The sequence below is a fragment of the Cavia porcellus genome, unplaced genomic scaffold (genome assembly GCF_034190915.1).
Source record: "Cavia porcellus strain 051 isolate PalLab524CR breed Dunkin Hartley unplaced genomic scaffold, mCavPor4.1 scaffold_2, whole genome shotgun sequence".
Classification (NCBI taxonomy): Eukaryota; Metazoa; Chordata; class Mammalia; order Rodentia; family Caviidae; genus Cavia; species Cavia porcellus.
The window spans coordinates 107,711,238-107,734,925 of record NW_026947485.1 but is presented as its reverse complement, the minus strand read 5'-3'; the positions used below and the strand labels follow the sequence as shown (position 1 = coordinate 107,734,925).

At 36.8% G+C, this 23,688-nt stretch overlaps 1 protein-coding gene across 2 annotated transcripts in view; it reads left to right on the top strand.

Moving 5' to 3' along the window:
• The window catches only part of Entpd7 (ectonucleoside triphosphate diphosphohydrolase 7), a 45,919-nt gene that overhangs the window by 5,613 nt on the left and 16,618 nt on the right, over positions 1-23,688 (top strand). For both annotated transcript variants that reach the window (XM_063245057.1, XM_013143482.3), the window contains 5 exons: positions 8,943-9,148; positions 9,830-9,980; positions 15,280-15,383; positions 16,291-16,347; positions 18,915-19,048. In XM_063245057.1, coding sequence (XP_063101127.1) covers positions 8,943-9,148; positions 9,830-9,980; positions 15,280-15,383; positions 16,291-16,347; positions 18,915-19,048 — 652 coding nt within the window. The remainder of the gene's footprint in view (positions 1-8,942; positions 9,149-9,829; positions 9,981-15,279; positions 15,384-16,290; positions 16,348-18,914; positions 19,049-23,688) is intronic.

Sequence of the window (23,688 nt, the reverse complement as noted above, 5' to 3'; positions counted from 1 at the left end):
ATGGTGGAAGGTGAATGAGAGGGTATCAGTTAGATGAAGGTACACAGATGACAATAATTAGTAATACCTGGCATCTTGACAGTGAGGCAAGGAAAAGGGAATGTATTAAAAATAGAATTAGTACTGCGGAATTTCTGCAGACAATTTCTGTATTGGTAAACAGGTCTGTGCATTTTATTAAAACTTTTATTACACTAATAATTTGTTAATGTTGACTTAAAGAATTAATTTTTAGTTATTATCTAAATCACTTGAGGATCTTTAACAAATACTATGCAAATAATAGGACTTCAAAGGGATTGTAATATGCAGCTTGGGTTGAAACCCGTTAAGGTAAGGTTCCTCTATATTTACTTGGAGGAGGCAGTATTGTTGTACTAGGGAGAAACTGATTTTTAGTTCTAATCGTTTGCAGTCAAGTAATCATTGGCATACCCTTTACTGTTCTGAATTCTCATTTTCTTTATGTATATGTTGTTTGAGTTAAAAGTAAGGTACCTGGACTGCTTGGTACATTGACTAATCAAATGTGAGCCCTAGAATGGTGTTTGATTTTCCTATTACTTAATTCCTTTCTCTGCTCTGAAAGTGTACACTAAAGATACTAAGCTGCATTATCTCCATTTAAAATTTTGCTTGCGTAATTTATTTATTTTTTTGTGGCAGCTGCTACTCCTTAAGCACTGGTAAGCAATAGCTGATGAGAAAGTGATTAAGCAGATAGCTAGGAATTGATGGAAATATTTATCACTTTAGTCCAGTAAGTAATAAAAAATATCAAAACTGGTGCTTCTAAGTTACCGTTATATTACGTGCTTATATAATATAGTCTTTCCCCCCCTACTTAAATTGTTTCTAAGTCATGTGATGAAAATTTTATCAGTATTTTGTGGTGTTCTACAGAGTGTGCTGTGTATCCAGGAACACTCAGGTGTCTTCACAGGAGCAAATTTGGAAACCTTTAACCCAGGAAAATGTGCCTAGAGGAACATTGCATTCATTCTTCTGTGGTCTTGATAAATAAGGCATTGCTTTAATTAGAAATAGTGTTCTGTCTTGGGTGTTGCATTTTTTTTGGCCTGCTCAGTTTCTGGCCTCGCCCCGTTCACGCTTCCTTAGGTAATCTGGTGTTACCCTGATCTCGGGTGGTCACCATATATATGCCAGAATTGTTACAGACACTTGACTAGTATAGCACACTAGAACTACTGGGTGCAAGTGGTTTTCCCATCTCAGCCTCTCAAGCAGCTGAGACCAAGATATGTGCCACTGTGCCCAGCTGTTGTTTTAAATATGTATGAAATAATGTTTAAAAAATTCTAATCTTTTTTCCCCTTTTTTCATTAGTATATGTTTGTGATACATAATAATTATATTCATCTTGGGAAATCGGTACATGTGCATATTGAATCTTGACCATTTTTATTCCTCCTTCCCTTCCCTTTCCCCTCTTTCCTCCCTTTTCCCTCTTTCCTCATTTCCCCTTCCTGTCTCCACAGAATCTGCCTCCCTACTTCCTGCCTCTCTTTGATTTTGCTCTTTATTTGTATTTTGGGCTTCTCATAGAAGCAGTGTAATATTTAACCTTCTATGTCTAATTTATTTAACTTAACAGGGTCTCAGGATTCATCCATTGTCCTACAAATGACTGGAATTTATCCTCCTCAATGGCTGAGTAGTTCTCTACAGTTTATCTATTCTTTTGTCTGTTGATGGACACGTGGGCCACTTGCATGATTTAACTATTGTGAATTATGTTGCTATAACCCTAGGTGTGCATGTATCACTTCAACTCTGAGGTATGGCTTAGTCAAATGCAATTTGTATTTTTAGTTTTTCTAGGAATCTCCATATGATTTCTATATGGTTGTAGTAGTTTTTGAGGAATCTGCATACTGATTTCCACAGTGGTTGTAATGTAGAAGGGTTCCTTCCTCCCACAACCTTGCAATTCTAAACAATTCTAAGCTTTGTATGAAACTGAAAAGGGACTCAGAATAGCCAATCCTGAGCAACAAGAGCAAAGCAGGAGATATCACGATTTCAGATTTCAATTTATATTTCAAAGATACAGTAATAAAGACAGCATGGTACTGGCATAAAAACAGACATGTTGCCAGGCATGGTGGCACACACCTCTAATCCCAGCAGTTGGATGGCTGAGACAGGAGGATTACCATGAGTTTGAGGCCAGCCTGAGCTACACAATGAGTTCAAGACGAGCCTGAACTACACAATGAGACCCTGTCTCAAAGAATCAAAAATAAATAAATAAATTAATTAATAAAAAATGTAAGGGTCGAGGGTTTGGCTCAGTGGCTCAAGTGCTTGCTTGTCTGGGAAGCACAAGGTCGTGAGTTCGATCCCCAGTACCACCCTCCCCCCAAATTTGCTTATTTTGGCAAGAATCAGAAAGGCTAACAGGATACTACTTTGGAAAGCTATTGAAACTAAGAGTCCAGTTGATTTTGAGTATAGCTGTACAAAGATATGGAGACATTATTAATAAACAAGCAGCTCCGTTGTGAGCTCTGTGACCAAACCATGTAGAGAAATGTGAGAAACTCTGACAATATTGATATGAGGCACCTGCTCTTAAGACACCAGTGGTCCCTAAATGGAGAAGTAGAACAAACAGAAATTTTAGAGGCTTATATAGAAATATAAACAAATTACTCCAAGGGAATAATGACACTGCACATTTTAGAACAAAACAGAAGCCTTTTCAAACCATTGTGGATATTCTCAGGGTTGACGTGGTTGAGTGAAGCTTACACCATTTTTGTGGATATCATCAGGGTCAGCATAGTTGTGGGAAACTTCTGGAAGCCATGTCAAAGGAGACAAGAAAAGAAATAAGTTTTTAAAAAAAAAAACAGGTGAATGTTAGAAAGTTGCTTTTTAGAAGTTGGTGAGGCCAGAACTATTTTCATAACAACACTAAGATGTTACTTTTTTTTTTTTAAATCGTGGTTAAAAAAAAAGATAACATTCACCATGTTAACCAGCTGTACAGTTCAGCAATGTTAAGCATATTTACATTGTTGTATAACAGGTGTCCAAATGTACACAGAGTGAGTGAACAGCTGTTTCCCTCTCCTGACAGCCACTCCTTCCTGCCCTTTTACTTTGGTTTCTGAGACTCTTGACTGTTTCGGGATACCTCACCGAAGTGGAATCATGCAGTATTTATCTTCTAATGACCGGCTTGTATCCATTAGCATAATGGCCTCTTTTTTTTTTTTTTAGTTTCTTTGTTAAAAATTAATTTTGTTAGTATTTTTTGACATAATAATGATTATATTCATCTTAGGGAATTTGTACCTGTTATATGATACATCTTAGCTTTCTTTTTCCCCATTCCCTTCTGGGCCTTTCACTCCTTCCCTTCTCCATTTACAAAACTTTGTTTGTATTATCCTTCCTTCTTTTTAATGTTTTTTATCCCTATTCCTTTCCTCCCTTCCCCCTCCTCCCTCTCTTATTCCCCTTACTATTTAAACATTTTCTTCCTACTTCTCAGTGTCCTCCATTTTGGTCCTTATTTGCTCTTTGGGTTTCTCATACAAGAGAAAGAGTGCAGTATTTAAACATGTATGTCTAATTTGTTTATTTATTAAAAATTATGATCTCAAGGTACATCCACTTACCTAAAAATTTCTCAAGTTTGTCCTTTATGGCAGAGTAGTACTCTGTTGTATATAAAAACAGTTTCTTTATCCATTTATGCATTGATAGAGATACAGGCTGTTTCCAAGATTTAACTATTACAAATTGTGCTGCTATAAACATGGGTACGCATATATCTCTGTGGGATGATATCTGTGGGATATCTTTTTTGGAAAGATACCTAGATGGGGAATAGTTGGATCCGTGGAACCTAGTTTTAGTTTTTTGAAGAATCTTCATACTGATTTTTATAGTGGTTGCACAGTTTACACTCCTATCAACAATGGAAAAAGGATTTCTTTTTTCCCAGTGTTGTCAGCATTTGCTATTGGTTGTTTTTGATAATAGCCATTCTTTCTGGAGTGAGATAGAATCTCACTGTTGTTTTAATTTGCATTTCTGGAATGACCTGTGATGAACATTTTTTCGTATTTCTTTTGCCATTTGTACTTCCTCATCTGAGAAATATTTAGTTATTTCAGATGCCCATTTTGGATTGAATCTTTAAATTTGAGGGTTCTGACTTCTGAATTCTTTATATATTCTAGATATTAGTCCTTTATCTGAGGAATAGCTGGTGAATTTTTGTTTCTCATTCTTTGGATTGTCTCTTCACTCTATTGATGGTTTCTGCGCAAAAACTTTAAAATGATGTGATTCCAGTTGTTGATTCCTTTTAAGATTTCCTATGTGATCAGAGTTTTGTTCATAAAGTCTTTGCATACATCTATATCTTCAAGAGTTTTGTCTGTTCTATTTCCCAGCAGATTATTTCTCGCTTAATGTTTAGATCTCTTACCCATTTTGATTTCAGTTTAATGCATGGTGAGAAATATGATGTTGGCTTAATCTTTGGCATATGGAGAGCACTTTGTATGGTGTTCTGAAGTTTTGTCCATGTAGAAGCATGTGACAGAATTTATTTCTTTACTTTTTTTTTTTCTTTCTTTTTTTTTGGTACCAAGAATCAAGCTCAGGATCTCATGCTTGTCAGGCAGGTGCTGTACTCTGAGCTCCATCCCTGGCCTGATTTCTTGTTTTTTGAAAGCCAATAATTCATCACACATATGCATACATTTATTTATTTCTTTATTCATTCACTTGTTCATTCAGTAGAGGGGCTGGAAGCCAGAGGCCTCTCTCATACCAGAGAAGTACTTTATCACTGAGCTATGTTCCCAGCCGTTTTAAGATTTTAAGAGTGTCCTTCTAAGTTGCTCAAACTTGCTGCAATGTTGTAATCTTCTTGCTGAAGCTTTTTGAGTAGTTGGGATTATAGAAGTCCAACACCATCTGGCTCACATTTGTGAAAATTAGTTTATCCATAGGTTGCATTTGGGTTGCTTCCATCTCTTTAACTGTTGCAGGTTATCTGCCTTGTTCAGCTGAGTTGACATTTGTTCTAATGGTACAAAAGCACTGTGGGATAAAACTTCTGGTGCCTTAAATAAATGGAGAGAGAAGCCCCAAATTAAGAGTTATTACTATATTCTTCATTGTCACATAGTTTTAATGGGGACAAAAAGTAGCTGGTTCTACTTCATGTCTTTTGTGATGAGATGGAAAGTATGCCTGAAGTGCTCAGGTACATACTAAAGTTATGTTGAGGAAAAGTGCTTCCACAGTTGAGCTATGAGCTAAATCTAGCTGCTTTTATCGTGGGGCAATATTTTTTACTTGAAAAAAGGACTGCCAGAAAAGCTAGTTTTTAGACATGGGTAGCTGATGGACATTGTTTTGAAAATGAAAGTAAATGTGTTATGGCAAAGAAAATGATTGTTACCAGGGATAAAATCCGAGCTTCCACGTGGAAATTAGAATTTCGGAAAGCTTGTCCTTGCAGCTGTGAATCTGATAACTTTCCAGTGCTTAGAAGACTTCACTGGTATAATGAGGTGGGCTTTTTTTTGTTTGTTTGCTGGTTTTGTTTTTAGAATGAAATGTGTCAGTGTTAGGGAGATTTACATAATTCAGTGAATCAGTATTTCCAACTTATGATTTTATAAAATTATGTTTAGGTAAGGCCATTCAGAAGTACAATATAGCCAGGCACAGTGGCACATATCTGTAATCCCAGCGCGGGGAGGCTGAAACGGGAGGATTGGCACAAGTTAGAGGACAGCCGGGCTACGTAGTGAGTTTGCAGCCAGTCTGAACTACATAGCAAGACCTTGTCTCCAAAAAGGAAAGTACAAGATGGGCACAGTGTCCTCACCTATAATCTAGCTACTTGAGAGGTTGAGGTAGGAGGATTGGAAGTTTGAGGTCAACAAGGGCAGCTTAGTGAAATCCTGTCTCAAAATAAAATTTTGGAAAGGATCCAGATGTGTAGCTCAGTGGTGTGTACAGCCCCAGGTTAAATGAGCACTGGCTTGAAAAGTTCCTAGTGTTTTAAAATTTTGAGACAGTGTCTCACTAATTCACTGAGTTGCATGGCTAGTCTTGAACTTTTGATCTTCCTGTCTTAGTGTACACCACACACCCGGCAAAAATACAGCGCTGTATATAAATATATTATGTTAATAGATAAAGAATTTATTGTTTCAGCTAAATCAATAATAGTTAAAAATCTTGTTTATTTTGTAATATGCTAAATATAGATAGGCAGAACCCATGTACTCAAACGCCCTTTGGATTCGGTAATTTTTAAAACTATAAAGGAGTTAAGCTGTGAAGCACAAAGTTTGAGACCCATGGCACTAGGAAATAATTATTCAATAAGCAGGAAGGGATGGGAGCTAGAATCTTGTCAAAGAAGAGTAGAAAGGGATGATTTTTCAGAGATGCAAACAGGGAAAGATCTAAGAGTGCTGTGATAGGAAATGAAAAGCCCTCTTTTTTTTTTTTTTTAAACTTTTTATCGGTACCAGGGATCGAACTCAAGACTGCCTGCTTGCAAGGCAGGCCGCTGAGCTAAATCCCCAGCCCTGAAAAGCCCTCTTTGAGCTTGCTTGTTTTTGTTTATTTAAATTTGTCAGTATTTGTAAGAATTCTGTAGCTTGAACACACTTCTGTCAGCTTTCTTATGATAGCAGTGAGCTGTTACGAATTGATTGGTGAATTCTGAACCCACGTCAGCCCAGTAACTTGATTACAGTGCGTGAGTACATGGTGAAGCAAAATCTCCAGGAATGTGAACTTTTCTAATTTCACAGATTTTTGCCACCTACTTGATTTCCCTTAACTTCCTTCCATTTCACATCCAGAAAAACAAAAATTCTATATACCCTACCTTATGCAATAATTTATGGCATTATGTTGAAGGATAAATGTATGGCCTTTTTTGTTTTTAAAAAATGCATTTGCATTGTTGAGTAGGATAGGCATTCAGTTCTACTTCTTCATTTCAGAACTATTTCTTAATGCTCTTCTTTTCATGAAGCTTGCTTTTCTGTCTAAAGCAAGAAACTCAGCAGTCTGCATAGCAATGTGAAGTCATGAATAAACATAATAGGCTAGATTGGTTTGAGGACTGTAACCTGTGATTTAGTGTTCTGATTGGATATGGACTTACAAGAAGCTAATATGAAGTATCTTTACTTCAAGGCTCTTTACTTGCATGGGCTCCTTTTGTATTTTAACAATGCAGTTTTTTTTTTTTTTTTTTTTTTTTTTTTAGGTTTTGCAAATCACATTAGCTTCACGGTGAGCTTCTCGGAGATCTAGGACTTAACTCTAATGAAAATGTTGGATGAGCAGATGGATTTGAGAATTTAGCTATAATACTTGAAAAAACTCACAACATACTTTTCAGAGAATTTATACAGACAATTATTATCCCATTCTATAGTAATACTTATTCAAATCTCAAGGAATTTAGATGATGAAATTATCGTCATATGATGAAGTTCTGTCCTCTTTCTGGTTCTGACAAATTTTGATGTTAAAATCTTGATGTTAAAAAAAAATCTTGATGCTCAGGAGCATTCACCAACTTTTAGCCTTCTTTCTTTCTAGACTTTTCCTTAAGAGTCTCATGTTTGCCCATCTAATGTTTATCTTAGTAGTAGTTATGGTAGCACAGAACTACTTAACTCACTGACTTACATTCTCTTTCTAAGGCTAAGTAACTTTTTTTCTTTTCTTTCTTTCTTTCTTTTTTTTTTGTTTTTGGTGCCAGGGATGGAAAATGGAACCCTGGGCCTTGCATGTGCCACCAAACACTGTGCCACTGACCTGTACCCTAGCAGTCAGTCTTTAACTCTCCTTGTTTTACAGATAAAGAAACTGAGAGAAGTTAAGAAACTTGCTGAGACTCAGTCCTTGATGTATTTGATGGTAGCACCTTCACTTGTTTCATCGTCCAACCATATGTATATGAGTGAAGTTCTGAAATAAAAATCCAACACAAAATACTAATGTCTTAGGGCTTAGAAGCATTTTTTTCTTTGAATAGTGTAGTGTTTTATTTTTAAGGGTGATAGATACATTGCTATGTGTTTTATTGTTATTCTTTACATTTTATACCTATTTTATAAGTATTTTTATATCTACAAAATATTTTATTTCCTTCTTTAGTGGTAGGATCAAACTCAGGACCTCATAAATGTTAGACAAATGCTTTGTCACTGAATTTCATCTTCAGGCGATACAAAATATTCTCAAAGATTACAGAAAAGAAATACATTCTTACATGTTTTTTTTGTTTTGTTTTGTTTTGGTTTGGATGCTGGGATCAAACCCATGACCCGCATGCTTGCAAGGCAGGTGCTCATGCTGCTGAGCTAAATCCCCAGCCCCAAGATTCTTATTAATGCAATTCTACAGTAAAGTATGGAACAACCTTGCCCCTCAAATACAAATTAAAAATACCACTCAGACACTCACTTAACGTGGCAGTCATTACATAGTGTTGTTTATAATTATGTATAGAGAGGACAGATAAATAAAAAATAAATGATTATCGTAGTCTGGTGTGACAAACTACAGAGAACTTGGTGGCTTATCACAGCATAGCCCAGCAGTTTAGTCAAACTCATAAACTCTTCGACACTTGATAAAAGATTAGCCCAGCCATTTTCAAAACTGCCCCAAACTTAGGCAAGTCTTTTTTTTTTTTTTTATCTGCTTGCATTGGTCTTTAGTCAGGCCAACCAGCTGTTGCTCCATGTACAGCGCTAAATATGGCCAATGTGTTTTGTTTTTCCTTCATTAAGACTTCATGAAGACTACATGTGCTTGACACATATACACAGGAAAGACTCATGAACCAATGAAATAAATGATAATACCTTTTATTCACCTGCCTGATTTCTCTTTTTTGCTTGGTTTAGGTATTTGGCTCGGGTAGGGGAGCTTGAAGCTACTGACACTGAAGACCCAAATCTAAATTATGGACTTGTGATAGACTGTGGTAGCAGTGGCTCCAGGATTTTTGTGTATTTCTGGCCAAGACATAATGGGAACCCTCATGACTTGCTGGACATCAAACAGATGAGAGACCGCAACAGCCAACCTGTGGTTAAAAAAATCAAACCAGGTACTAATAAGAACTCACGGTATTTTGTTGCTCTTTTTGTCTGCTAAAGAATGAGAGAGGATAGGAAAAAGGGGGGAGAAAGATAGCTACCCTTTTCTTTGTGGAAGTCCAGGGTGTAGAAGGATATGTTTGATTTCCCATTGCTGGAACAAAATACCTAACCCCTGCAATTTCAAGATGGAGAGATTTATTCTTGCTCACGATTTGAGTGAGTTCAGTCTATGCCCAGTTGTCTCCAAGGCATTAACAACATGGTAAAGAAGGATGGTGGGGAAAAGCAGCTCACAGCATGGTGACCAGAAGCAGAGGGAGGAGGGAGGATTTGGGAATGAAAATATATACCCTTCCAGTTCATGCCCCTAGTGATCATTCACCTGTTGTGATCAGGCCCAAACTAAGACTTCTGGGGACATTTTAGAGCTAAACCATAACAGAATGGCATCCTATTCATTGTCTCCCACTCCTCTCAAGTAAATTAATGTGTAGGACCTTAAGTAGAACCTATGGAGTATCAGTTTTCTGAATTGGAGCGAAGTTCTGAAAAAATCCCACACAAAATACTAATATTGTGGGGCTTAGAAGCATTTTTTTGTTTGAATAGTGTAGAGCTTCATTTTTAAGGGTGAAGGGTACATTGTCATATGATCTGCTTTTAAAAGAAAATATTTTATTTTACTTAAGGAATCTCTGCAATGGCAGACACTCCAGAACATGCCAGCGATTACCTTCGTCCTCTGCTGAGCTTTGCTGCTGCCCACGTACCTGTGAAGAAGCACAAGGAGACACCCCTTTATATCCTCTGCACCGCAGGCATGAGGCTCCTTCCTGAGAGGTGCCATGCAGGGTCTGGGAAGCAGGAAAATGGGTGTACAAGAGTTGAAACATTGAGTGTGCTTCACCCCCTGGTTCCCTAGTCTCAAGATAGATGTGTACTCTATGCAGAGCTCACAGGTAGCCCTAAAAAACTCCTTGCTCAGAAATAAGGCAAGAGGTAGCCCTATACCTGGTTGTTGTATAGTCAGTTGATTGTATTTCCATGTCATTTACTTCTTAGCTTGTAGTAATTTCACAGTTTGGATTGAGTTTTGGAAGTGATGGTGATTATATTGGAATTATGAAGCACCCAGAGAGAAGACATAATTACAGAAGTTAGTGAGAAGACCACTTGAAGATCTGGATATCTGCTAGGGCTCTCATGACAGCTTGGTTAGCAGCGCTGCTTTTTCTGTAACTCTTTTGGTCTTGGTGATAACTAGCGAGTCCCTCCTCTTGAAGCTACAGAAAGCTACAAACCAATTTTCTCAGTCTTAGCCAGGCTTTTCCATTTGACAACGTCTGTTCAGCCTGATGTCTTGCCAACTGCTTCTCTTTTCTACGTTAGGAAAAGAAAAGGAGATTGAGAAAGAGGAAAAGGAGGTTATATTTAGGTCAGGGCGCTCCTTCTTTGTGAATTTCCCCTTTGACACCTCTGAAATCCCACTGCATGGGATGGGAATGAACTTCCTGAGTTTGGTTTTCCATGATTTTTTTTTCTTAATGTGGTAGGAACATTTAACATGAGATCTACCCTCTTACAACATTTTAAACTGTATAATACACGTTAGCTCTGTGTACAGTGCTCTATAGCATATCTTAGAGCTAACTTATAATGCTTAGCTGAATCTTTATGCCTGTTATTTCTCTTAATATAATGAGCATAAGTGCCTTAAGGTCTGTCCATGTTACATATTTCAGGATTTACTGCTTTTTAATACTAAATAGTATTCCATTATATGTATATACATATAATGTGTACAGAAAATACATTATATATACATATAATGGAATATATTTTCTGTATCCATTCATCTGTGCATGAACATTTAGGCTGTTGCTACATATTGGCCAATGTGAATGGTGCTGCAGTGAACGTGAGTGTGTTTGAGATCCCAATTTTAATTCTTTTGAATAATTAACTAGAAGATCATGGTAATTCTTTTGAATAATTACCTAAAAGATCATGGTAGTTCTTTTTTAATTTTTTATCCCTGTGCTAGGGATTAAATCCAGAACCTCACATATGCTAAGCAGATGCTCTACAATTGAACTGTATTCCCAGACCTTCATTTAAAGTTTTTGAGGAATCTCTGCATTGTTTTCCATAGCTGCCATGTTGCGTTACATTCCTGCCAATAGTACACAAAGCTTCCAACTTCTCAGCAGTCTTGACAACACTTGTCTTTTGTTTTGTTTTTATATATTGGCCTTCCTGACAGGTGTGAGATATTATCTCACTGTGGTGTTGATTTGCATGTCCCGATGAGTCGTGACCTGGAGTATTTTCCCATGTACTGTACTAGTTGGCTGTTTGTCTTTGGAGAACTGTCAAGTGTTAAATCTGTAGCTCATTTTAAAATGAGGTTCTTGGAGGTATTTTTACTATTGAGTTGTAATAATTGCTTTTATATTTCAAAGAGTAACCCCTAGTCAGATATGGTTTGAGGATATTTTCTTCCATTCTGTAGTGTGCTTTTTCACTCTATTGATTGTTTCCTTTGCTGTGCAGAAGAGTCCCACATGCTTATTTTTTGCACATTTGGTGTTGTAATAATGAGGTCATTGCCAATCCTAACTTTGGAAGTTAGCCTCCAGGAATGTTCATAATGTCACAGGTACAGGCATTTCTTATTAGCTTAAATATTTCCCATTAGTAAACAGCAGCTCCCTCACATTTTAATTTTTATACATGGCCTTCTTTTCTTAAAATGGCAACATTATACGGCTATGGTGATATATGCCTGGCCTCTCCACACTCTAGGAGACTGAGGCAGAAGCATTGCAAATTCAAGCCCAGTGTAGGCACCTGAGTGACTTATCAAGACTCAGCCCCAAAATAAAAAGTAAAAAGAGCTGGCCTTTTCCGCTGTGAGTGCAAAGGTCCAAATAAATAAGAGAAAAAAAAAAACTATCAGCAATAATAAGAAAACCTAGCCTCATGCTTTCTACCACACATGCCAGACAGTATAACATGTATCAACACTTCTTTCAGTGGAATTCTTTCCTCCTGTTTAGACTCACAGCTCATGTTTTATTGTCTGGTTTGGTGTTGAGAAGCACATTATTTATATAACCATTTCTCAACAGGAAAGGCTTTCTAGTTCATTGTTAATTTCTTCACGTCTTGGTCTTTTAAAAATCTTCAGTTTGTGTTTACTTATTTTTAAAACCAAACAAAATATTATAGCTGCAACCTTAAATCATTAAAGGAAATCTTTAAAGCAAATCAATCAGGATGAACTTTACAACTTACTACTCAGTCAAAAACTATTTTGTCTTTGGTTCCTTCTCACTGTACGTGTATGTGTATATGCAGTGTCTGTGAAGTTGTAATCATATGGCAGATACAGTTTATTTAGCATTTTTATTTTTGACATTGGTAATATTCACATCACTTAAAAATTTTTGGAAACCTGGGAAGAGTATATGACTCGAGGGGATGCCACATCACAAGCTGTGAATGGATGAAGGTGTCACCACCAAGGAATGGAGAGGAAGGCCAGAGAAAACCTAATTTAGAGATCAAAAAGGCAGTTCAAGGCTGCAGGTAGAGGAGCCTGGGGCAGTGACGTGGGTATCTTTTGTGTGTCTGGAGCAAAGGAAGAGATTGCCTCATCTCTTGGCACTGCCCAGCATTGCCTCTGTTTGTTAAAATTTATATCAAACCCAAATCAGCTGTGTAGCCCTACTTCCTCTGTCTGTGATGTTAACTATTAGATTAGAAGCTCTGAATATTAATATTTATTTTATCTTAAGAATTTTAAAGGGGTTTTGCCTTTTTTTGTTTTCTGATCACCTCTCTCAATAATGTACATTTCAGGTCTGGGCTTCATGAAATCCCTGCTGCCTCTAAGGCCAAGCTAGTTGTGACTGTCACTGTAAGAAACTGACTTACATTAGCATTTATGAGTAGTGTTCATATGGGGTTGAATCTCCGGGACTGTATTTTGAATGTATTAGAACTTGGTTTTATTTTGTTTGTCAGTGATTGAACAGAACTTTTTTATGCTTCCCTCGTATTTTGTAGTGGAAATTCCCTTTAAAAAATTACATAGGCAGCTGGATGTGGTGGCACATGCCTGTAATTTTAGCTACTTGGGAGGCTGAGGCAAGAGGACTTCAATTTTGAGGCCAACCTGGGCAATTAGTGAGATTTTTGTCTCAAAATAAAATAAAAAAGGGTTGGGAGTATAGCTCAGGGGTAGAGTGTTGCTTAGCATGTGGAACTTCTGCCATTACACGTTTTTAAAATAAAGAAACAACACTGACTTTTATAGAATGAAAGTTTTGTCCTATTCTGTACAGTGTGTGGTGAAGTTTTTGTTTTTAAGTGGGATCACATTATACATACTATTTTGTAACTTTGTAGTCCTCCACAAAATAATATTAAACGCTTTTATGTAAATAGAACTAGATATAAATTCAACTCATTTCTTTTAACAACTATGAATATTACGTTGTGTGATTGTACTATAAATATCAGTCCCAAACTTTCAGTTTGTTGTTGATTTTTCTTTTCCTTTTTAAAATTTTTTTGAGACAGGGTCTTATCATGTATCTTAGGCTGGCCTTGAACTTATCAGTCTTCTGCCTCAGCCTCTGAAGTGCTGGGATCACAAGTGTGCACCACCCTGCTTGGCATGGTCATTATTATAAATAAATTGTGCTGTAATATTCTCTTCATTCCTTGGAATGAATTTTTTAAAGTATAGTCACTGGATCAAAGATAAGTATGTTTAAAAATTTGGAACAAGTGCTGAGGTGCTCTTTAGAAAGGTGGTATTGGTAATTTATGTTCCAAATAGCAATGTAGGTTGGTGCCCAAAAGTTCTTCCATATCGTCATCAAACCCAGCAAGCCCCACTGTGGGTGGTTTAGAAGCATCTCCAGTAGAGAGAAAAGAATAGCGCACCTTGTTTCCCATGTGAAAATCTTATAAGAATTGAATACATATAACAAAGAACTTTTACAAGAAACAGTGCTTGGCATTGTGCTGACAATTATTACCTTAGTGTGATTCTGCTTACTAAGTCATGCTGACAATTATCTGAGCCAGTAGCCAAATCTATTTTTTCTAGCTTCATATTATTATTTCCTGCTTTGTTTCTTTGTGTTTCTTTGCCTGATAATACTGATAACATACTTAAGACTTTAAAAGGAAAAACAATCCATGGATACAAAGTTTCAGAAATCATCCCCAAATTGGAAATACTGTATTATGAATTTTAGATTTTGAGCCTGATCTGGATTTTTCAAATGATTAGATTTTACAGAGAACAAAAAAACCCTTGAAATATGAAAAAGGACATTAAAATTAATGCCGAGGCAAAGAATTATATAAAAACTTATGGAACTAACTGTACTTCTTAGATGGTAATGTGAGGTATTGTTTCTGCATTATTTAAGATTGAGGATGAGATTGTGTTCCCTAATTTACATTTTCTTTAATACTAATTAAGAATAATGTAATTTATTTATTTTATAATTGTGAAATTATGATACAGTTTCTTGTGGTTTATTATCACTCTCTAAGCATCTTTTAATACTGTTTGAGTTATAACATTATCTAAGGGAAAAGGATACTATGAGTATATTGCTCATATGTTGGAAACTGTCTTTGGGAAGTAGTTTAAGCCTCTGAAATCAAAGGAGGTAGCTGGACCTCTTGGCATCTACCTGTAATCTCAGTAGTGTGAGAGGCCAAGGCAGGAGGATGGCAATTTTGAGCACATTCTGGTCAATTTAGTGACTTAGTGAGATCCTGTTTCAAAATAAAAAAGATTTAGAAAGGCTGAAGATATAGCCCTTGGGTTTAATCCCTAATTTCTTTTGGGAAAAGAAAAAAACTACCAAAAAGAAGCAAGGCTGGGCATGTTGGTAGGGTGGATGAACAGTAATGACGTCATAACAAGACTAAATGAAAGGACACTTATTTGAGGCCGTTTGCAAGGAGCGACTTTCTTATTTTGCTTTTTAAAAGATGGCATTTTTTGTGTTGCCAGGCTGGCAGAGAAGTGAGGACCACAGGCCTGCTGCGTTATACCAGGTAAGAAGAGAGTTAATGGAATAACTTTTGGATTCTTCTTTTTTTGCAGGAAGCAGTTGGCTATCTTGGCTGACCTAGTAAAGGATTTGCCACTGGAGTTTGATTTCCTCTTTTCTCAGTCTCAAGCCGAAGTGATCTCTGGGAAGCAAGAAGGTACTGGGTCTTGAGGGGTGCAGCAGGGTCATTTTTCGGCCATTCACTATTTACCTTAGTTATTGCATGTTTAGAACTAGAAAGGGAAACTTTAACACACACACACACACACACACACACACACACACACACACACACACACACACCAAAAAAAACAAAGCAAGCAAGCAAGCAAACAAACAAACCCAAAAGCACTCTCAACCTTTTTCTGCTCTTTGGACCAGAAAGTAATGTCTTGAAGTTATTAATACCCATACCTGATGCCTGCTTTCCTATTCCAAGTTGCTTTTGAGTCTAGGCCAAGAAACATTTAGTGGGGGAAAAAATGAGAGACTTGCTGCTGGGTTGGGGGTAAATTCTGGCTTCTTTCTCAATGTGCTCTGTATCTTTCACTTCCAGAGTTCTCACAAAGCTATTGCATGCATTCTGTGTAGAATTTCTCTTTGTACCAAATAGTGAGACAAGATGGAATGTATTTCTTCTACCTTGCCAGAAGTAGAGCTCAAGGATTTACATTTTTTAACATCAGTTTTTATAGTTATTCATTGCTATAAAAAAGGAAATTTGGAAGATGCAAGTAATTTTTTAGGAAATTTGGAAGTTGCAAATAATTTTTTTTTAAACTTAAAGATTGGATCTTTTTCATTCTAGGCTTTAACTAGCTTTATAGCTCAAGCTGGCCTTATCCTCACAGTCCCTTCTGTCTTAGCCTCTTGAGCAAATAGTTTTAAAAGTGGGGAGGAATTACAAGATAAAAGACTTAAAATCTATACACGGCAAGTATAGAATAGAATGCAGTGTTATGACTATTTTCCCTAAGAAAAGGGAAGAGAATAGCCCTAGGAAGAGATGTACACACAGTGTAGCAGTGGAGAATTAAGTGAGGCTTTTTATATCTTCTTCTTAGGGGTTTATGCATGGATTGGTATCAACTTTGTTTTGGGAAGATTCGACCACGAGGATGGTGAGTAATACTATTTTATGATAATTCTCTAAGGGCCTGCGGTCTAAGTCATAATCTTTCTGTAGTGTATAAGTGATAATTTGGAGTTGTTTCTCTGTCAGTCTTGTGTGTGGGAATTGAACCCAGGGCCTTTATACATTCTCAGGCCTTTACTTTTTTTTTTTTAATTTTGTGGCAGGGCCTGTTATTTTACTGAGTTGCTCAGGTTGGGCTTGATTTTCTCTTGCCTCAGCCTCCCTTAGTGTCAGAATTACAGGCATGTACTACCATGCCCAACTGTTTTTCTTTCTTAAAGTTTAAGCTGCTTCAAAACACACACACACAAGTAGACCACCTCATTTTATAGTCCTAATTTGCTTTCTTTTGTTTCATTTTAACTTTTTCATATGTACAAACATTTATAAAAGTAGAATAATAAAATGAACTTTCCTGAACTGATTACCTAGACTTAACACTCAAGGTTTTGACATTTTTTATTTCCATATTTCCTCCACAAAATATGTTTTCCTCTGTATTTTTTAAATACAAATACCATATGTTTCATTTCATATTCAGACTAGTGTCTATCTCTAACAGATATTTACAAAACAAAACAGTGACACAAGAACCCAAAATGCCATTCTGAAATTAACAGAATTAACAATTCCTGATTTTGTACAGTACAGTATCTTCTAATACCCAAATAGAGATTTTACTAATGTTTCTCGAGAATATTTCTTTGTAGTTGGCTTATTTCAAATTAGAATGTGAACTAGGGTCCATATTGCATTTTCTTGATTTATTTCTTTAGACTCTTAATTTTTGACAAGAATCTTACCACCCAACTCTTGTACTTTTTTGCAAACCATTCATTAGAAATAAAAAAGCCAAACCAAGTCATTTAATAGAATGAATTTGCTACCTTTTGAAATTGGTCTTCTGAAGTGGTAGTGAACTTACGGCACATGTGCCGTAGTGGATACACAGAACCCTCTCTGTGCAGCCCAGCATGAGATAACACTTATTTTTTATAAAATAAAACCTCACTATTCAGGTTTAATTGCAGTGTTGGCACTTTGCAATAGATAAGTGGGTTTTGGGTTGCAGTTTGGGCACTCAGTTTCTCAAAGATTACCATCACCAGTCTACTGCATCTTTGTGGGATCTTTGACAGTACCCTGATTCTCACTGTGTCCTCTATGCTAGAGGTCAGATCTAGATTGACTAGGTTGAGATTCAGTTTCATCTGTAAGGTGATGCTGTGTGTTTCCTGCTGCCTCATGTCAGGAGTTTCATCATATATGGTTGCCTCACTTTTAGTCATGTTCAAACTGATGAAGGGAAGGTTCAGGTATTATTGGCCTGATCTAATCTGTTATAAAAATTCCTCACCCACCATTCACCTGATGATTGTCAGGGCCAATTGTGATCATTACTTAGATATGTGTTTGCATTAGAGGTTGTAAAATAGGGATTTTTTTCCCTACCATTCCTTCTGTATTTAATAGCTGGGATTTTATATATTGAAGGTCATGTCTTCAGCTCTTTTGGTTATCTTGAAATACAGTTCTTATGAGAAAAACAGGATAAATCCTTATTATTTTCCTTTATTTATTAAGCTTTTAAACAATTTCTTGGTGTCCTAGCACTTTTCAAAGATAAACAGTGAACTTTTTTAAAACCTCCATGAACTAATGCATTTTAATATATTTGATGCTCAGGGCCCATCACACTGAGGCTAGAGGTCTAGCTCAGTACCTGTCTAGTGTGTAGGAGGCCTGGGGTTCATTAAACCCCCAGGATGGGGCAAGGGTAGGGGAGGTCATCGTATCTTTAGGAGTGCCCAACACTTTTGTTATTTCTTCTGCTATCTGACGTACCAAGGTATTCCATCCTCATCTTGGATACTTTTCTACCTCAGACCTGGCATTGGCCATTATTTTTTAAGAAAGTCTGGTTTATTTTAATGAAAAATAATATGTAAAGACTGGTATAGATTCCAGGGGTGCTTATTTCTTCCTATCAGTTTTTAATTTTTTCAGTGATCAGAGGAAGGGTAACACGATTTTTTTAGGAAGGAGAAAAGTGAATCATGATACTGATACTTCCAAATTCCAGTATTTACGATTATGAAGTTTTATTTCATGTCTTTGATTTTATACCTGTATCTTTTTCTTTTATGCTTATCTTTGTTCCTAAAGATAGTTATATAAGCTGGGGGTATAGCTTAGTGGTAAAGTGCTTGCTTAACTTGCTCAAGGCCCTGGGTTTAATCCTGGCACCAAAAAAAAAAATTAATGTGTATGTTTAATTTTAAAATAATGCCAATAATATTATACTACTAGAATGCAATTTAAAATATTTGGGTTTTTTAAATTTTTAGGATATAATTTTCTATGAATACACAGCCAAAATATGTTTAAGTCACTTGAAAGAATTCTCTGTAATATAGTCAGTAGCTTTAGATGAACTTGTTTTAGTTTGCTTCCACATTTGTAAGGGATTGCTGTTTGTTTTGAAAGGGGAGGGCTTTTCTTTTTGCCTTTGGTTTTTACTCACTAGGGCCTTCTGCTTCCTTATCATTTCAGAATCGGGTGCTGAGAGTCCGCAGGAATCAGGCATAGGACGCCGCAGGACAGTAGGGATACTGGATATGGGAGGAGCCTCTCTCCAGATTGCTTATGAAGTTCCTACCTCAACCTCTGTCCTTCCCCCCAAACAGGTGTTTTGCTGTTTATGGAAGTTGTCAGAAATAACAGTATTGTGAAAAGGAAGAGCATTGTCTTTGGACAGAAAGCAGCCTATGTGGGTCCAGATATTTGTTTAGATGCTTGCTTGTGTTATTTTGAGTTGCTTCTCTGAGCCTTAGTGTCCTCATGTGTAAAAAAGATATAATGATAGTTCTGCCTTATAGAGTTGTAAAGAGGAGGTAATACCATGTGTGTGAAGCATTTAGCAAACAGGCTAGTTGGTAAGTATTTGATATGTTTTGGCTGTTACAACTAAAACTCCATATCTTCCATGGTTACCAGAGGAGTAAACATAACATGTGTAAGTCCTGGAGCGCAGTATTTGACATATACCTTTTGTCCCATAAATGGTATTTCTTTTCCCTTACTAATAACTCAATTTCGGTGCCTCTAATGTTCCTTATTGTACCAGAATGTGAGGATGTATTTTGAGGGAGAAGTTTCAGCATAGAGAGGAGAAAAATGCAGTTTTTATAATTGAGTATCTACTATGTGCAAGAAATATGAGAAGTTAGTTATACTGCTCTCCCAAATTTATAATCTGTCAGTGGAGGTAGACTATGACAGTGCTGTAATTTGATCCAAACCAGGGTTTCTCATCCTTGGCATTGCTGACGTTTTGGACTGTATAATTCTTAGTCTTGGGTTGTTGTGTGGCATATGATGTTTAGCAGCATCCCTAGCTTTTACCAAATGCCAATGATAACCCTGCCCATTCCATTTTTGACAGTCACCTGTGTCTTCAGAAAGTGTTAAATGTACACCTGAGGTAGGGAGAACTGGTTGACACTCTGCAGTTTAAATAGAGAGCTTTCACAGTGTGGCAGCAAGCAAGGTCAGCCTCATTTGCAAAGGTTTGCATGGAAGCCATTGATCTCATGAAAGATGAGGGATTTTCCTGGGCTTAGATGACAGCAGGTTTCACACAGTGGAGGTTGAAGGAAAACATCTGCACGAATGGAACAGTGCACAAAGGGACAGGAAGCAGCAAAGAACCCAGAATGCCAAGCGATGATGAATAGCCTGTTGCAGTATAAAGTTTTTAGGTATGGTAATGAAAGATAAGTGGAAGTAGATTCATGAAGAGTCTTGCATGTCATCCTGTGGGGCTTGTTTTTTATTTCTGTAGATAGCAGGGAACTAGCAAAGGTTTTGAGTAGGGAAGTCATATGTTTCAACTCCATCATGAAACAAATTCTGAAGGTCCTTTCCATCTCTTAAGTTTTGTGACCATGTTGGCTATGTTCTGATGCTTTTTAGTCAAATAATTCGGTGTATGTAGGAGAAAGAAATGTAGGGCAGGGAGTCTTAAATGAGAAGTGGTAAGAAGTTGAACAAGACCATGTAAGTAGAAATGGAAAAGAGGAGACAGAATTCAAGAAATGTTTTGGAGTAAAAAACCAATGCGATTGTAATTGAGTGACTGGTTGTGGTGTATAATGGCCAGTGATGCTGACAGTCCAGGAAGGGTACCTGGGAGGGTAAGGAACTAGGATGCTGAGAGAAGACACAGGGGAAAGGGCAGAGTTCATGCTAAGTAAACAGTAAGGTCCTTTGAGGTTTGGGTGAGAACATCTATTGGTCTCCTACCTCTGAAGTCTTAAAACTAATGAGTTCAATTTGGGTATGTTGAATGAAGAATGTGTATGTAAGAATTTCACAGAACTGTTGGCAATATAATTTGGCAATCAACAGAGATCTCCGTGGTCGGGTTGAAGACTCTGGGAACTTTTTAGTCTCTACTTGTTAGTACATTCCCCCATAGATGAGTGAAGGTATAGTTCTGTTTCTTTTTTTTTTTTTTTTTATTTAAAGAAAAGGAAACGAAAAAAAAATATATAAAAAAAATACATGGAGATTAAAGAATAAAAGGGTAGAAAAATAATACTAAATTATAGACAAACAAAAGGTAATAAATTGCCAGTTGATAAGTTACAAATTGTCTTCTTCGAAATGGCTGTTTAGGTTATAGAATTAAAGTATTTAGAATGACATTCAAAAAAGTGACCCTACAAACCATTCTGCTCTATGGCCGAACAAAAGCTCCGTAATATGATTATCAGTCCCACCTATTTGTTTTACATCTCTAAGAGGATAAGGTTAACCATATCAAAACAGAACAGAACATTTAAAAAAAAAATAAAAAACTATTTAAAGAAATACAGATTTCAAAGCAAGTCCACTGGAGATCTACCTTATCTAACTGTCTCTAGCTTCTTACAGATAGTTGTCCCTAACTTCACCCACTTTCTATACTTATTGCATATTATAGAACTAATCAAATCATTACAGGATGATGGAGTCTTTTTAGGTCCTCAAGTTCCAAATTAGGGAAGACATTTCCAACTACCATCGCATCTCTCATTCTCTTTGTGATAGCCGTCCCCATCTCTGCATATGCTGAAGTTGAGCTGAAGAAACCAGTCCAGAGTCATTTTAATCAGCAAGCAATAGGTTGCTAGAATTTATATTATAATGCTACAAAATAAGCCTCGGGTTTTTCAGGTCTCTTCCTCAGAGTATTTGTTCCTATCCTCTCTGTATTATAGGGAAAACCAATTCATAACAAGACAGCGAAACAATTTCCTAGATAAACATGCAATGGATAAGACTTACAAAACTATAATATAAATGATCTTCCGTAGCTACTATGTTTTCTCTTGTTATTTTCAATAGATTTGTCGACAACACTGGCTTATTATAGTTAAATATACTATCACCTATTTTTATAAAAACTTATCTTTGACTGCATTGTAGTATTTGAGAACTGTTACTGATTCATACCAGTATGGATATCCTTTACATCCTGTCATGCTCAGAGTAGTTTCCTCTACTTTTAGGGTTGATTCTAACACGCATACGGATTTCAAATAGGATCAGTCAAGGCCAACCAATAGTCTTATGATTCAGATACAATTAAGATCAGTCATAGTAAGACAATGTAAGTAATACAGGGTTTCAGCTTAAGTCAATAGGAAAGTAAGGATGGTTACCATGGTATAACCTGCTATTTTTGGTTCTAGAGGTCTGTGTCTTCAAATCTGATATGAGTAGACAGACCAGAACAAATTTAATTCAATCTAAATATGGCACTAGGACTACTGTGTCTTTTAAATCGTTATACACCATTAGCAATGACCTCTGCTTTTTTTTTTTTTTTTTTTTTAAATATAGTTTCAGAGCTGTCTCTACCAAAGACTAGCTTACCGTCTCTGCCTCATGTCTGCTACTCCACTTTTCTGCTATAATTTGTCCACCTTATTCCCTCATTCCATGGTCTGCCCCGTACACTGAGGCCTCTCTGCCACTGTAGCTGTAATCCTGATATTTCTTCCTCTCTTTCTCTGTAATGTCCTTCAGCGCTCTGTAGGGTTGGATTGGTGGCCACGAACTCCCACAGTTCCTCCTTGTCTTGAAAGTATCTTATTTCTTCATTAATTTTTAGAGAGAGTTTTGATGGATATATGAGCTTAGGTTGCATATTTTTTTCCTTCAGGACTTGGAATATTTCTCCCCACTCCCTTCTTGACTTAAGAGTTTGTGTTGATAAGTCTGCCGTTATTTTGATAGATTTCCCGTTATAGGTAACCTGCATCTTTTCTCTGGCTACTTTTAATATTCTGTTTTTTTGGTGGATTTCTGGGATCTCGATTATTATATGCCTAGGCGTAGATCTGTTTTGGTTGTAGGTAGCTGGCGTTCTGTATGCTTCTTTTATCTGGATATCATTTCTTTTTGCTATACATGGGAAATTTTGCTTTAATATCTCTGTGAATATTTTTTGTATTTCATTTTTGGATGTTCCTGCTTCCTCACTCACATTCTTTATTCTTAGGTTATGCATCTTTTTATCATCTTCCAGTTTTAGAATTGCTTCTTTCTGGTTCCTTGTTATTTTTAAGAGGCTTTTTCTTTCACGTTCATAAGCCCTAAATCTCTCTTCAAGTTTCAGAAGGTTGTCTTTAGTTTCTGTCAAGGCATTTTGCCAATATTCAATGGAGTTTTTAATTTCCTGATTTTCTCTTTGGATCTGTTTCATGTATTCTAAGTTATGCTTAAATTCTTCAGATGCTTCTCTTTCTTTTCTGATTTCCTCAGTTCTTCCATCTGTGTTCTCTTGGGCAGGGCTTGTCATTTCTTTAATTAATCTCTTTATATCTTGCCTCACTTGGATCAGGAGTACATCTTTAAATTCCTCTATGAGATCATGTAAATACTTTTTAATTTCGGCTGATGCTGAGTCGAGCAATGGATGGTTACTGTGCTTGTTCTCTTCAGTGTTTAGTTCTCTTGGGTTTAATTTCTCCTGTTGAACAGCTGGAGATTTTTTTTTATTTTTATCTCTTGTCATGTTTCTGGTTTCTTTCAGACTGTCCTGGAGTTCTCTGGCCCTCTCCGAATTGCTTAGGGCCTTTCAGAAGCGTGCCGGCTTGAGTTTTTGCTGTCCTCCCCAATTTGCTGTTATCTGGGGTAGGCTGGGATGCAGGGGCGGTACAGTCTAGTCTCTAGCCTCTGTGTCAGTTAGTTCATAAATTAGGCTGTACTTTCTGGTTGTCACTGAGTTGTGACCATTCTGCATCCGCCCATTGGGCCCCAAGCAGAGGCCTGATCT